This window comes from Morone saxatilis, unplaced genomic scaffold (assembly GCF_004916995.1).
Source record: "Morone saxatilis isolate NCDOM2014 unplaced genomic scaffold, NCSU_SB_2.0 Contig18, whole genome shotgun sequence".
Taxonomy (NCBI): domain Eukaryota; kingdom Metazoa; phylum Chordata; class Actinopteri; family Moronidae; genus Morone; species Morone saxatilis.
Window position 1 is genome coordinate 6,251,550 of NW_023339740.1, and position 15,565 is coordinate 6,267,114.

Sequence of the window (15,565 nt, forward strand, 5' to 3'; positions counted from 1 at the left end):
GGGGGGGGGGGGTATGTATGCTGGTACAGATAGCACTGTGGGAGCCATGTTGATTAAAACATGAGCTGTGCGGTGAGAGTGAGTTGCCCCTGTGCAGCGCGCATCACACGAATGCAAATCAGCCAGGAGTTTAATATTCAAGTCTGAAGGGCTAAAACAGTGGAGCCTGTAAGGTAGGTCCGATCCTCCGGCGGCCGCACAAGGAGCCGCGCTGCTCCCTCTCCGGCTTACAAGTCATACATATTACATCGCAGCAGAGCTAAATTACTACAGGCAACAGTTTTATATCCAGTTCTCTCATCCCTTGATAAACGCGATGCCTCCCGGATCTTCAAGAGACTCACTCTCGCTTCTGTCAGCTTTTATCGGGCCCGAGAGTCCCAGGAACACGCTACGGTTGTCAACAGCGTTTATACGACACGCATGTTCATGACTTACAGTACGGCACGTCTTAATGTGTAAAACAGTAGATTCTTATGCAACAACCTCGGATCGATCGCGAGGGGCGACGGAGGCACAATATGTTGGTCGGGGTCTTTCAACAGGCGATGTGGAGCAGCTGAGATGCGAAAGAGCAGCTGAAATATCGCCTCCAGCCCTCCGCAGACAGGTGAGGCTGGCAGCCCTCGTGTTGACTGCTGGTGTTGACACAGCTGCTACTGTTGGGAACTCAACACATGGTAACCAGAGCAGGGTTGCGACTACACAGCTCCTGCCAGAGAAGGTCTGCAAACGCTTTCTGAGGAGTCAAAACTGGGCCAATAGTTTCGCCGCTTCCAGGTATCCGCACGAAACGTCGCAGCGTCGGCTCTCTCGCGATGCCTCCAATGCTTCCGAACCTCTGAACCTTGCTGTGTTCATTTGCAAGAGCCCGGTCATGTGACCTTTATCTGCGCGCTCTCCCCGCCTTTCAAACTCAAACTCCAGAGATGTTGTAAGCCCGTTGGGGAGTAGTAATGATGGGGGGGGGGGATGAGGAAGAGAACATGTCAACATCCAAATGTTTCTAACCTCAAGACAGAAAGGAGGGGGTGCAGTCGGGGTTTCTGTATAAAAGGATGAGCGAGGGACAGGCATACAGCGGATCCAGTGCAGGGGATTTACTGAACTACAGTACCTCCACCTGACCAACCCCAACCAAAGGACTGTGGAGGGCTTACGGAAGGTCAGGTGACCCTACTCCCTACCCCCCACACTAATATGATCTCTCCTTGCGCGCTCTATATCCATGAAGTACTGATTTATAACGTGCTTATCGGCCCACAGCAGAGCAGCTTAGCTCGGACTGACCAATCGTGTGGCTCACCATTTCTCCCCCCCGGCCTCGACGTTCACCTTTGCACGTTTGACACAACTCCGGCGGGTGAAACAAAGCAATCTTGGTGATTACTATCCACCTGGATTCTGCTAAGCTGAGGTGGGGGGAGTAATAAAGAAAGGAATGTTGCTCTAACTTCCTAGGGGATTATTCCTATGCATTTTCCCATTGCTCTGTAACACCTGAAGGGACTTCTGTACAGTATGTTTTCACGATTGTTTTCCGTTTGTTTCCTGCGACTGTAAGCCACCTTGTTTAGTTATGGAGGGAGTTCAGGGCTGCTTATGATGTGCAGCCGCAGCCATACACTTACAATCACCATTACTACACACGCAGAACAGCCGGATCTGATTCCTCCGTGCGGTTGTGTTCTTGAATGACTGAAGAAATGTGGGTGAATTCCCCGTGTTATCTGTGACACTACCGCTCTGCTATATTTTCAACACTTGATAAGGTCTGGGATTTGATTCCCTGAGCTCACACACACACACTACGCACCAAGACACTTTGGATGAAGCCAAAAGCACATTTGAAAGGGTTTGCTGAAAGGTCCTGAATCCAGATCAGGGCGTGAGTGTGTGACTTTTCACACACCCCCACTAAACCTGCATGTTTGTCAGTCCACTACTAGTGAACCAGATGTTAAAATCATGTCAGTCCATGTCTTAGGGGCATCATAAAAGGGGCAGTGTCACCTTGATGTAACAGCATGGCAAAAAACACCATTGTGTTTGCCCCAATCTGGGTCAAGGTCCAATTCCATGGTGTTTGATTGAATTGTAACACTCAAAGTAGCATGAAAACCACAGGTAGCGCTTTAGAGAAAAGCAGAGTGCCACGGCTACCAATTTGAAGATAACAGCAAACTGAGAGTGGTGAAAACAAACACCAACTGGTGTCAAAATCCCTCTGAACAAGATGAAACTGAGCATGAATGGTCTTCCCCCTGCAATAAAAGACCGTAAACCAAACCTGTTTGCAAAGTGGCCTAATGGTCCACGAATTCAAAGCCCCTGCAAATACATGAAGCCCAAAAATAGGAACGATCAGCACTTTTGAAAATGCTTGGCAGCAAAGTGGAGAATCCTCTTCTGAAAACAGAGAGGTGTTTCCCAGACACACCAAAAGCTGGACCAGCAGTGAATCACCCCGAAGGCACCCACTGGCCCACACAACACATTTGGATGAGTTTTTTCAGATCCAGACAGACATCCTTGTTCAGGAATCTGTTAATAATAGGGCTTAACGCTGCTGCATGAGAACAAGCAACATATTCATATGAGAACGCTGAAATCAATACGGCCCAGCAGACAGCAGTAGCAGCGTGCTGCTGCCTGTTTTGCTTCATAACAATTAACAGGGAGAAGTTGTGTATTCCCAAGAAGCATGACACAGATTTTTACTCCTTTAAAGCTGCGTGTTTGAATTCACTCAGATGCTGTTGCAAACCCAGGCATTTCCTGCCTTTTAATGAATGTGCCACACAGACAATATGTTCCTCTGTTTACAGGCGCTGGGACACAACACACGCACAGATGAAAGAGACATTGGATTTCATTTCCTGCGGTCCTTGCGTTTAATTTAGAGGCGTGTTGTTGTGCTCAGCGTGGAGGGCATAAAGCATGTGTTCCCACATTAAGCGGCTTTCTGAGCCGTCCCGCATCTGCATAGTGGCTGCAGACGGCAGCGGCGCCGGCTCATAATGAAACACACGGACAGGACTAATTAATGGAAGCGATAACACGTCGCAGGTGTGTCACACACTGACACGATGACAAACCTGGTTTTTGCGTGAAGGTAAATGCGCGTCCAAAACAATGAATAAAACAGCAAATAACGTCCTGTCGTCTCCTATGTAGGCCAAGCTATTTTTTCCTTACAGAGAATATAGGTTGTGTGGACGGCTATTCATTAATACGCCCAGTCAGGATGAGAAGGACATCTTGGAGCAGAACCCCCTCTTACCAGAGAGCATGACCGATGCCTTCGGAGGTCTCCGTGGTCCTCTGTGGCAAAACCAAGCCGAGGAAAATCATTCCTGCGTGAGAGCACAGGACGGAACCCTCTCCAGGAGAAAGCTTCAGTGAATTAAACGAGCGGTAGTTCGTTAAACACGAGCAGAGAAAGAGAAAGCCCCTCGCTCGCGGTGGCTTCGTATCCCAATTGTAATTCACCAGCAGCCTCGCGACCTCCGCTGTGTCGGAGCCCTGCGCATCTCAGCAGACCTGCTCTCAGACGGAAGAAAGGTTTCCCTTCTGCGCCGGATGAAAACCCTCGCTTTAAAGCAGCCCACTGACTCAACGCTGTCACGGCAATGACGCCCCTCCCAGATGTTACATGGCTTCAATGTGCGCCACTTAATCCTGCCATACAAATATTGTTATCCAGTTGTTGCATAGGCGCGCGCACAGTGACGCTTACTATTAAAAAAAAGAAAAGAAAAGCCAGTTTGCACCGAGTGTGTGTGTGTGTGTGTGTGTGTGTGTGTGTGTGCTGCTCAGGCGTCCTGGCCAATTATTCCGTGAGGAGGGTTTTAAGTGTAGCTGCAGGACCTTGTTACACAGTCTAAAAAAGCTCAAACCGTCATATATCTGTATAAAAAACAAATCCAAGATTTCAATACAAAATAGTGAAAATTAGCCTGCTGGCTACTGGCACATTTGCAGAAATGTTGATGAATGTGTCTCAATAAATTAGGAAAATAAATGAATATATGTTAAATGAAATCAGTAAAAGTATTATTTCCACATTAAAATCCTTAAAATGGCATAAACTCCTTCTACCTTATTGTAATTTCTGGAAGCTATGAAAGCTATGCAATTTTATTCATTTCTAAAGTTTCCCTGCTGGACACAAGATGTCTCCTCCATGGACCACCAGACTTTGTGATGTCACAAATCATGCAAGTAGCCCCTGCCCCGTAAATCTGATGTTCAATGAGCACAGAGAAACNNTCAGCAGATGAATGTGAAAACATTGTTCTAATGTCAAACTCTGCACAGTGAACATCATACTGTAGAGACAAGAAAGAAACATTTTTTAAAGTGAAGAGGGACTTTAAGAAAAAGTAAAAAATCAATGTAAAATTACTATTTAAAGTTTACAACTAAAATGCTGCATACAATATAAGCCTTGTTCAAATATTGCATGGTTGAAACCACCGAGAATATATCACAAAGTTAAAGAAGACATGAAAACTTTTAGTGCTTAAAAAATTAAAGGCATTTCTAGGTTGAAATTGAGCCTTTTTCTTTAAAGAGGGATGCCACGCATAACTATATATTTTGCCTACATAACAAGCTACTGTAAATCAACTACACTAGTTTCTGAGGGCGTCAGAAATGTTTCCATTCAAAGAGACCTTGGTGGACCACAGATGGAAGTCTCTTAAGCAATATAAAATATGGGTTTAATAAAGGCATTAGCTGTGGTTCCCACTCTAACAATTCTTAATAATAAAACCAATAACTCAGCCAACAAGTATCTGGCTCCGTTTACTGTAGTCCCATTACCTCATACACTCCAACATTAACTAGCAAGATATACACATGAAGAGGCAGATAATATGGATGACTATCACTGAATATAAAACCTTTGGGCTTTTACTGATTCTGAGTCAGTTCACATTAAATTCTTCTCAGGATTTGATAAATATTATAAAAAGCAAGTCAGCAAGAAAAGTTTATTTGCACACTGCCTTCAGAAAGACACAAACAGGAAATATGGAAAACTTCTGTTTCTATTCTTTATATATGTTTTAATTCAAAGACTAAATAACAATATATTTTTTTAAGAACAATTAATTGATCCCAAACATTTCATCTGCACAATTACTTGAGGAAACCAAGATAACAAAAATAAATCTGACAGTGTTAAGAATGCATAAAGTTTCACATTGTTGAATTCATTGAGTTACTTACTTGAATCAATATCCCAATGGAGAAGGGGGCAGGAGAAACATTTCATTTATTCATATTTTATTTAAAATTATTATACAATTCAAACTACCCAATGGTTAAAAATATAATATTAAATGCCAATCATCAAATTAGTCAGAACAGAAATGGAAGGATGGGGTTTAAAGAGGTTTCACACACCCTAATAAATACAGCATATCATCATCTGTAAGAGGCTTGGCTGCACTGCCAGTTTCATTTGAGGACATCATTCTGGAAAATACATTCTACAAGCATATGCTAAAGGAAGTGTCTGATCTCAGTAGAAATTTCAGCATATTTCAGGTGTTGAAATCTGCCAGTCAAAACCAACGTATGTCTTCTAACGTGCAAAAAGCATCTGCCACAGCCCAAAAATGATGATGAATGTGGGAACGATTCTGATCTCTTCCTCACGTTACCAGCTGTTTGTTCTGCTCTTACTTATTTGTTTTAAAATGTGGCAACAGAATAGCTTTAATGCATTGTGATTACAGTGCTCTTAAAAAGTGTCCCACCCATGTATTTGTCTTTTTAAACACTGGGCCAAAGTGGATGTAATAAGGCTAAATAATCTGAGAAAGGACTCATATCAATTTGATCGAAATTATTTCAAATATATAAACAAACAACTGTCGAGCCAATATTAACACTAGCATTATTTTAATAGAGGTACTTACTCTTGCAATAAATGTCAGAGAGATCTGATGTCTGGACTCAGAGACAATAGCACTGCTGTTTTTAAGCCCACCTGACAACAGAACCTTCATTAACTCGGTCTCAAGTCTCCCACAAGTCTACTGGCAATCAGATGTCTCTTTGCCTCTCCAACATAAAGCTGCAACTGTCAAAGCAACAGTTGTTGTCTGAACGCCGTCTCCCAACTCAGCCATGGAGCCATGTAGGTCATCACGTTTGACCATTAGGCTCCATGGGATACTCAGGGTCTCGAAGATGTTCTAGTAACTCTCTCCCTCCCTCTCAACTGGTGCTTTTAGGTAACACAGGTGACACTTTGGGACTTTTAAAACTCTAATGATTTGGGCGTGTCATAGGAAGGGAACAATTACAGGCACTCACTCAACTGTTATATTTGTGCTTATGTTGGTCATTTTGTAGAGGTTTATTTTCCTCCTTTTTTCATCCACTGGGATTCAACTCAAAAGGCAAAATCAACAGGGGTTGAATACATTTTTTCATAAACACTGTAATCAGTCTAATGAAATCAAAGGCTAGTATATTTCAGTCTCCTTTTCCACTGCACATACTTTCACACACATAATGTCAGTTGGTATTATTATTGATGGAACAACAAAGCTGTTACTAAATGAACTGGGTGAACATGTTCATTGTGTCCAAAAAACCTTGACATGGTCTACAATATTGCTGGTTAGAAGAAGAACAGGGTGAGCAGCACATAATTTCACTTTCATTTTTGGGCTGAGAGAGAAAGAACGACCACTCAAAGTGCAATAACAGTGAGGGGGTGAGGGGTTACAGATTCCTCAAGTAAGAGTGTGAATCCACAAACAGCTCTACCCATCCCACTTTCCAAACTCTGACATAACAGTCATGAAGAAGAGCCCTAAACCAAAATAACAGAAGACATCTGAGAAGAAATTTGCCTGGATTATAACGTCACAGCTCCTGGAATGCCTTTGGTGAGTCTTCAAATAAACAAATCATACTATTACAGTCCAGAGGTAAATCATGTAGTATCACCAAAATAAAAACACTAACAAAATGGCACAAAGATGCACCAGAGAACAAGTCTCCACTGTGGTCACAGATCACCTTCTGTCTCTACTAATGTTAAAGTCCTTGCAGCGCTCTGCAGTTAGTACAGATGCTCACTTTCCTCTTAACCAAGAAATCACACGTTGACGCCCGCTCCAGCATGAGTGGGTCTTTATTACACAATGGCTCTTTAGGGGGCAGTCCCTGGCACACCATGTACTTCTCCAGGCCCAAAAGCAGATCGACCACTTCAGTCACCGAGCTTAATCGCCCTGGGTGCTTGTCGTACAGCGGGTGGGTGGGGAGCAGCGGCTGCTTTTGGACGGTGACCTGATAGCAGAAGCCCGGGTCGATCAGCACCGTGGTGTCGGTCATGTTGGACTGTTTAGAACACTGGATGAGCTGCAGCTGCGGGCCCTCCACCATTATGGCGTACCATAGGATTGGCAGTACAGAGGAGCGCAAAGACTGTAACAGCTTCATTAGCTGGTTTTCAATGTCCACACCGCTCCCAGCACAGTTATCAGCCAAACTGAAGATCTGTGTGATCTGCAGAGAGCAACAGGAGGAAAATAAATACACAGATGGGTTTGCTTTATCTGTGGCTGTTCAGACAGCTAATATGAAAATTCTCAGCAGGACACTTACCATGGGCAACTCGTCTTCCTCTTCGTCGTCTTCATCAACATGCCGTTGACCGTCTCTGCCTGCGAGTGATCTCTTTGCATCCCATCTGCTTAGCTGGTCCTGGATTGATGAGGGTGAACTCATAAGCTCAACTATAAACTACAACTACTGACAGTGTAAACTCAATCTGTAATTCAAGTACAATCGAAACTCAATTCAAATCATATCAAACCAAAGCTGAACTGGAAGCTTTAAACTGCAGAGTGTGGGATTGTTACGAATGTGTCTATTGTTTGTACTAGATCATGGATCACAACAAATCATGGCGTAGATATACACCTCTATGTCACTCAGTTTTACAGTGAAAAGTATCCACACTTCCATTGAGTATAATCTGACTTTACCCAGAACAGACAATCCAAACCTCTAGGGATTTTGGAGATTTTCGCACCCACCATAATTTCTCCTACACACTTGGAACGGGATGGTGAGGGGAGTTGTAATCTGCAACTACACTGCAATGCCATTCAATCTAACACATTGGACCTGTAATATAAATGGGGTGGACACAAAATTGAAGACAGCTCTCAGTATGTATAACACTATTCCACAACACTAGAAACTACAGCCTTCAAAATGAAGTTGAACCAACACTTCTCTAAAACAGTTCAAATTTAAACTTAATATTATAACCTTCTTAAACCCCATTAGCTTTGGTTAGGTGTACCTAATACACTGGCTAGTGAGTGTTAGCATTTTATCTTACATTAAACAATTCTGTCTCTGTCATATTTCCAACTATCTGTCTCAATCCTCAAGCGACAAACCACTACCCTGACAGTCAAATTAGTGTATCGGCAGAAGTTTGCAAATCTGTGATGAGCTGAAGCTGAAAAAAAGTGTTAATGTTGATAATGTTAGCTTCTTCATACTTACCTGGCCAACCTATACAACTCAACAGCAGCCTGTGTCTATTTATAAAGCTTAACATATTAGCAGCCATTGAGCTAACAGAAAAGTAGGGAAGATCAAGATGATTTACAAAAATTCTCTGGTAAACAAGCAAGATCACCAGTCTTTATATTTCTGCCTCATTAGCATTGAGACATCGTCCGAGACACAAATAATAAAAGAAGAATTTGTACACCATCAGTTAGCACAGTGTACTAAACAACTTTAATAATTTTGTATTTGCAAGAAGCAGTGAGGCTGGGGTGCTGTGGCTCAGGGGGTAGAGCAGCTTGTCCACTAATCACAAGGTTTATGGTTCAATCCCCAGCTCCTCCCACTGCATGTGGAAGTGTCCTACAGCAAGATACTGAACACCAAACTGCTCCCGATGCTGTATCATTGGAGTATGTATGTGAATAAATTGGTTTCTTTTTCTGCATTAGTTTTTGTTTGTGATGGTCTTTGGCATCGGTGTGTGAATGGGTGAATGTGGAACGTAAAGCGCTTTGTGTAGTCGCAAGACTAGAAGTAAGCAGTCAATTTACCATCACTCAACCCCTCAAACCTCACTGACACACCTGAGGATTAGACATTGCAAATTCAAGCTGTATAAGCAAACACTGCTCACACACACACACACACCTTACTACTTAAAGGTGAGATAAGCGACTCTGGGTAATGCGATTCAATTCCATTACACTTTTTTCAAATTCAGCAAATATCTCCTCATGGTCCGCTAGCCTTCTGCTGTGTGTGTGTGGACTGAAAAAAAATCTGGTGTTTGTACACAGCCCTGACTCTGTAAATGGGAAACAAACAAAGTGGCTCACGACCAAACCACACAACACTAGCTTGTTATTCCACCCAGGATGTGTGTATCAGGCAACGTTACATTACATGCCAACGTACATTCTTTAACTCACTTTAGCGACACTTTGCAAACCCACAACCTAGCTGACATTACTTACAGTACCTGCATTCACATTACGTGCTGTTGTTCACACTATATCATGGTATTTGTCACTGTATTGGATTTCTCCAGAACTGCATATGCCATTTTCCTACTCCTTGTTTACATGGGCTCGAAAAACACTGAAAGCTGCAGCACTGATGATGGGTAGCATCTGATATTTTTGTCTAATCAAGTGACTGGCAAAACAAGTGACCACAAGAACAAACTGAAGGACAGCCAAGAAGAGAGGGGTGATGAGGAGAGGGAGCGCAAACAACTTGGCAGTGATATGCGTGCTTTAACAAGAGATCAAATGAACTTTTGTGGGTGGTCTGGTGCCAAGTTAAGACGTGTACCATTTAATTGCAACATCCCCCGTTCAATTTTGTTGCGTGTCATGTGCCCCTCTCTTTCTCACTTCATTTTTCCTGTCTATAGCTACTCTGTCAGAATGCCTCTCGAATATTCACTTATGTACTATCACATGGAAATACCCACTAGAGAGCACAGGACAGTGGGAGAAGACCCCAACTTGAGAGACGACAACAGAAACCAACACAAGCACACTCGTTGCAAAAAGATTCAACGAGTGGAGCGCTTAGAGAGGTACAGATTGTATTACCACGGACTGGTAAAAAACCTGGTCAAACAGAGCTGGAAGCAGGCCTGGATTCATCACACTGAGCCACACGCCAAAGAACAGCATGGCAACAGATACACAAAAGGAAATGGACATGGCGCCAGAAGCGTTACTGAAGGAACGTGTAAACAGGAGGCCATTATGACACATGACCAGTCAGGTTTCGTGCTATTAAGCATAGGGCAGCAAGAATTCATACACTGTCAGCCAGGAAAGTGCAACTATCAACAAAAGAGCTGTGGGACATCGCATGCTCTTGAACTTAAACTACTCAACCACAAAATTCAACACATTTTTGATTTGATGGAGAGAAAAAAATGGAACTTTATTAAGAAGGAAGAATGTAAAATTACCAGTTCAGAGCTGTTGTGGTTGCTGATGTGAGGGACTCTGTCAGGTAGTCCATTCCGCTGTCCGAAATCCAAATGATTGAACTGCTGGAAGACAAAATCAAATTGATATTCTGTTTGATGAGACAAGCGCTAAGCAAAAAAAATAGAAGAGAGAAGAGTTGAACACCAAAGGCATCGGGAACTCACTGCTTGTAGGTTACTATCGTCATCTTCATTGTCGGTGAAGTCCAAGCTAAACTGCGGAGCTTTCCCTTTCTTGAAATTTGACTTTCGACTGTATGTGTAGTGAGGTCTAGGTCTGCCTGGCAGCGCAGGGCCATCTGGCCCATATTCACCTTGTCCCATCTGGAAAGGCAGCAAGTGTCTCTGCCAAATGTAAGCAGAGACATATTTAAAGCAAACACTATTAAATCATTACTGTGTGAAACAACAAATTAATTGGAAGCTGGTATGGTTCTACCATTGCCTGTCTCTGACACTGGCGTAGTCGACACTTCTGCCTCTTCTTGTTGCTGCCTCCAAATTTGGGTTTGTCTATACAGAAATCACATGTACCGCAGTCTTTCCTGCAGAGACAGGCTTTACATTCTCCACAGGATCGCCGCTTCCGCTTCTTATGCCACTGAAAACAAGAATAATCAAAAATGTAGCACACATAAAAAGGCATTAACATGTCAATAATTCCGTAATTTTGTCAACTATACAGGAGGAGGATGCGCCATTAGAGTAAAATGTTAGTAAAATGTTGTCTGTTTAATTAAACTCAAAACCTTCTGAAACAAATCTATTTCTGAAATTAAATCAAGTATATAATACAAAATAAAGAACTCAAAAAATATGTTTTTCAACAATGCAATATTTGAACAAGGCTTATATTGTATGCAGCATTTTAGTTGCAAAATGATTTTTTTTGTTTTTAAAACGAATCTTTACATTTTCTTAAAGCCCCCCTCTACTCAAAAATGTGTTTTTCTTCTTGTTCCTACACTTGGATGTTGAGGTCCAGTATGCAATCTATACAGTGTGATGTAGAAACATGAAGCCACCAGTGCACATCCACTGAGAATGAACTTTACAGTGACATCCTGTGTGCAGCAGGAAGACTTTGCATATTCATAGATTGTGGATGTTTGACAAGGTTTAAAGAATAGATGTTTTTTAAGGATTTTAATGTGGAAACTATATATTTTTTAGATTGTTTTTTTTATATCAGCCACGCATTATTGTTCCATTATTGTTGAGTATTTGTATATATGTCTGGAAAGGATTTATGCAAACCACACACAACCTTGAGTAAATAACCTCTCTGAGTTAACAACATGGCAATCATAACATAATGTCCAACTTTTTTTCAAAAAAAGGAAGTACATTTCCATCCACCTGTTTTTATGTGTATTTTCAATTTGTGCATAAAAAAGTTTTCACACTTGACTGAAGTGGAAAACGTGTGCTATCAATCAAAAGAAAATGTGACGAAGTGCAATGGGAACATACTTAATGAATGAATCATGACGAACATGAAGCAAGTGACTTAAAACTTCACTCAAGAGTCTGCTACAGTGAAGAGCGGAAAACATCAGATCTGTGTGGGACGATGAGGCGACTGTAACCTTCCTCACATGAATACAGCTGCAGCCACTCGCCAAAAAGAAAAACAGTGCAACTGTTCTGTCACGTATGAAATTCAAACAACTTGTCAGAGTTTGGTTTAGGTGAGGGGTCGCTCCTGCAGAGCGTGCAGGAAGAGAAAGAGGACTCATCCCTAATGATGACTGTTGATATCAATACAAACCGAGTCTTCGAATGACCACAAACAACAAAACAATAACTGTGACAGAAACAGAGGACAGCGTGACTCCAGCCTGCCGGCCCGGAAGACGCTTTGTGGTGCGCTGGGATTTAATTACTGAGCTATGAGCAAGACACACAGACTGTGTGGAAATCTGATGTTTTCACGTCACAGATGACGAAGAAAAGCATTAACATGTGAGGTTAATAAATAATAAGACTCATCTAGGCTGATATTGATTGGAAGATATTCTATATGAAAATGAAACGATCGAAGAGTGTAAGACAGGCAGGCAGGGAAGAGTGTGTTGACTAGTCGTTTCTTTTTATTTATTATTTGAAGACTACATACCCCTGTTGTTGTTTTTTGTAATGTTCAGATGTTTTTAATAAAAGGAGTGTGTATGTTGACCTACATGAGATTTTTTTGTTTTGTTTTTTGGAACTGGCTATTAAGAATAGTGGAACTGTACTGGTATTGGTATCAGCTACATTTATGGTTTTGTGACGTCCCTATTTCCTGCCAAGAAGAGTTGTTTCTACTGCAGTACACAGTCACTGGTTAAGAAGAAGAATGCCTTTATTGTCACTATACACATGTACAATGAGATTATGAGGTTATGAATTTCTATGAAGGAAAACTTCAGAACTATGAAGTCAGTCTTTCACTAGCCACTACGGGCCTAAAAGGGTTTATGCAATCATCAGTGGGTTAAAAACTCACATCATCATCGTCATCAGTTGACATGTCTTCTTCATCGTCAACGTCCACGTTGACTGAGAAGTTCTCTGTGTCACTGCTTTTGAGACTCGGATGCTGTGTGAATAAAACATTATGAATGAGAGTAGGCACAAAAAAAAACTTCTGGCACTAATGCTGAGTACTAGAAATACACATATAATTTGGTCTTGTATAAAAAGACAAAAAACGTTACCTGTGAGTCTGTAACTTCACTCTGTAAAATAAAATAGTTGTTGTTAGAACTTAAATGCCACAAAAATGGTTACTGTGACATTACAACAGGCAATCTACACATGGAGTTCAACAAGAACCCGGGAAAATAGCTCTAGTTGATTATACAAGCTCTTATTACCTGGAAGCTCATACTGTCATCAAATGTTTCAGGAATGTCATTATAAGGCCTCTGCTGCAGGAAGCCTCCACTTCCAGGGCCCTGAGGGAACATACAGGGGACAAAAGCATGAATACAAAGACAACATAATTAACAAATGGCATCGAAATTAACACTAACTGTTGTGTACCCGTCAGCTTACCTTGCGAATAGGACATATACACTTGCGTTTTCGGCATATGCGTTTCCTGGACTCGGGGCTCTGCAGTCCATGCTTACAGTTGGCACACTGTCCACAGTTCACCGTGTTGTGGCATCCGACACACTGTCCACAAGGAATCCACTACAGGTGACAAGAACAAGAATAGAAAAACAGGTTCATTTATTCGTTAATACGCACTTTCATCAGTATTTTAATTCCAAAATGTGTATGTCTATTAGCAGAGGTGGGAGCGAGTCAGTTTCAATTGATATGCCCCAAAAACTATCATGCTTAAAAGTTAAAAGTGGTCATGAAAAGTTCTATATTCACATTAATGAAAACTGCTGCAGCATGCTAAACCGTTTATCATAAATCTTACTGATATTTCACATTTTTGTGGCAATCAATAACAAGCCTCCAAAATGAACAACGATGGAGGACGTTGCACACGGGAGCGAGATTCATCATGGCAGCTTACTACTACCACACTGCTGCTTCTGTTTGACACGGATTGATTCACTGATGTCATAGAAGTTCTAACAACGGTTGTATTTTAGAGAGTTAAGTTACAGACTCACGGGTAATAATTGTAACAAAAGTATAGCAATGTGCATTTCTAATACTCAGTATTATTGCTGTGAGCTCGTTCACCTTTCCTTACAGCCAGATGTAAAAAAAAAAGTACCAGAAAGGATTCAGTGTTCAGTCAGGTTCAACAACATAATCTTCCTCTCATATAATCAAAACATTCACATAATGTGGGAATACTGATCAGTCCCCAATGGACCACATGCTAAACTTTAGGCTAGTTAAAGTAGCTCAAATGTAGCTGTTCAGTCACACAGCTCGTCGCCAGACAACGTTTTTACCTTTCTGAAACGAATCATCGGATGCTCTTTTGTCTTTGACGCAGCTGGAATTAAAAAGACATAAACATCGTAGGATAAGTAAAACTGTAAGAAGGTCATCACTTTTACCCCACCTTAGTTATTTTCCACGATTGTTTCCTATATCTAACGCTGTCTTTGCCTCAAAATTATGATATTGCACAGCCATAACCTGACATACCCCAACAGGTGGGACAGCAGGGCCTCTTCCTTTGTTTGTCATACCATGTGCCTGTGAAGGAAATACCACATTTGGCACAGACCCTGTAGAGAAACAAGCCAATGCTCAGTCCATGTGTGCTGTTAATTACATCAGAAGAATAATAATAATAAGGTATGAATAATAAGGTTAAAGAAAGAAGCAACAATGGACTCACAGAGTGCTGTCTTCTGACCCAATTTCTCCGTTTATAGAGGGGAGCGGGATGGGTTTGGAGGATGATGAGGGAAGAGGAAGTTTAATTTTATCTTCCGCTGGTAGATTCTCAGTGCGAGAGCCTTGGTTTGAAGTTCCTATTGTATTATGTGAGGAGGAACTGGTCTGGTTGGAGGGAAGGTTTTTGGGTCCCTGACTGGGGGTGAGCCTGTGGTGGGAGTCTGGAGTGTCAGCCCCCTCTCCTCTGTCCATCCAGCTGGACTCTGAGGATGAACGCTCCCGGACCTTTCTCTGGTGGATGAGAAAGTGAAGAAAACTAACATGTAAGACATGCACGTCTTACATGTTTTCAGTTTCACATGCTAAAAGAGGCCAATACCTTCACTCGGTTTCGAACCCTTATGGGTTGTGCTTCGCCCTCGTAGAACTTTCCTGTCTTGTATTCGAAGGTTGACAAGTCAATAATCCCCTCCAGCACTGAAGCCAGTTCTACTCGGCTTCTTAATCGATCCCCCCGTGGACTGCAGAGGAAGAAAAGAAACAACTGCAAAGAGCTGGATGACAACTGCTAGAAACACTCAGAAAATAACTAGGGATGCACCGATTTACCGGCCGAACATCGGTACCAGCCAATATTCGCCTTCTTCACACTGGCCTATCAGCAAAGAGGATGTTCGACTCGGATACTGTTGGAATAATCACCTCTGTTTTCCAGCACTGGCACAA

At 42.1% G+C, this 15,565-nt stretch overlaps 2 protein-coding genes across 5 annotated transcripts in view; both read right to left on the minus strand.

Moving 5' to 3' along the window:
- Window positions 1-3,642, minus strand: part of ccdc120 (coiled-coil domain containing 120) — a 13,956-nt gene extending 10,314 nt beyond the window's left edge. Inside the window, exon 1 of the mRNA XM_035661188.1 lies at window positions 3,284-3,642. The gene's annotated coding sequence lies outside the window, so the exon portion shown is untranslated. The remainder of the gene's footprint in view (window positions 1-3,283) is intronic.
- Window positions 3,643-4,986: 1,344 nt separating this feature from the next.
- The window catches only part of mbd1b (methyl-CpG binding domain protein 1b), a 13,098-nt gene continuing 2,519 nt past the window's right edge, over window positions 4,987-15,565 (minus strand). For 3 of the 4 annotated variants that reach the window (XM_035662073.1, XM_035662070.1, XM_035662071.1), the window contains exons 4-16: window positions 15,219-15,360; window positions 14,841-15,130; window positions 14,645-14,727; window positions 14,446-14,489; window positions 13,577-13,717; window positions 13,396-13,476; window positions 13,237-13,257; window positions 13,026-13,118; window positions 10,974-11,135; window positions 10,700-10,879; window positions 10,514-10,597; window positions 7,639-7,737; window positions 4,987-7,539 (exon numbers count right to left, since the gene is read on the minus strand). In XM_035662073.1, coding sequence (XP_035517966.1) covers window positions 7,066-7,539; window positions 7,639-7,737; window positions 10,514-10,597; window positions 10,700-10,879; window positions 10,974-11,135; window positions 13,026-13,118; window positions 13,237-13,257; window positions 13,396-13,476; window positions 13,577-13,717; window positions 14,446-14,489; window positions 14,645-14,727; window positions 14,841-15,130; window positions 15,219-15,360 — 1,894 coding nt within the window. In that variant the 3' untranslated portion in view covers window positions 4,987-7,065. The remainder of the gene's footprint in view (window positions 7,540-7,638; window positions 7,738-10,513; window positions 10,598-10,699; window positions 10,880-10,973; window positions 11,136-13,025; window positions 13,119-13,236; window positions 13,258-13,395; window positions 13,477-13,576; window positions 13,718-14,445; window positions 14,490-14,644; window positions 14,728-14,840; window positions 15,131-15,218; window positions 15,361-15,565) is intronic. The other variant, XM_035662074.1, reaches the window with a different exon arrangement.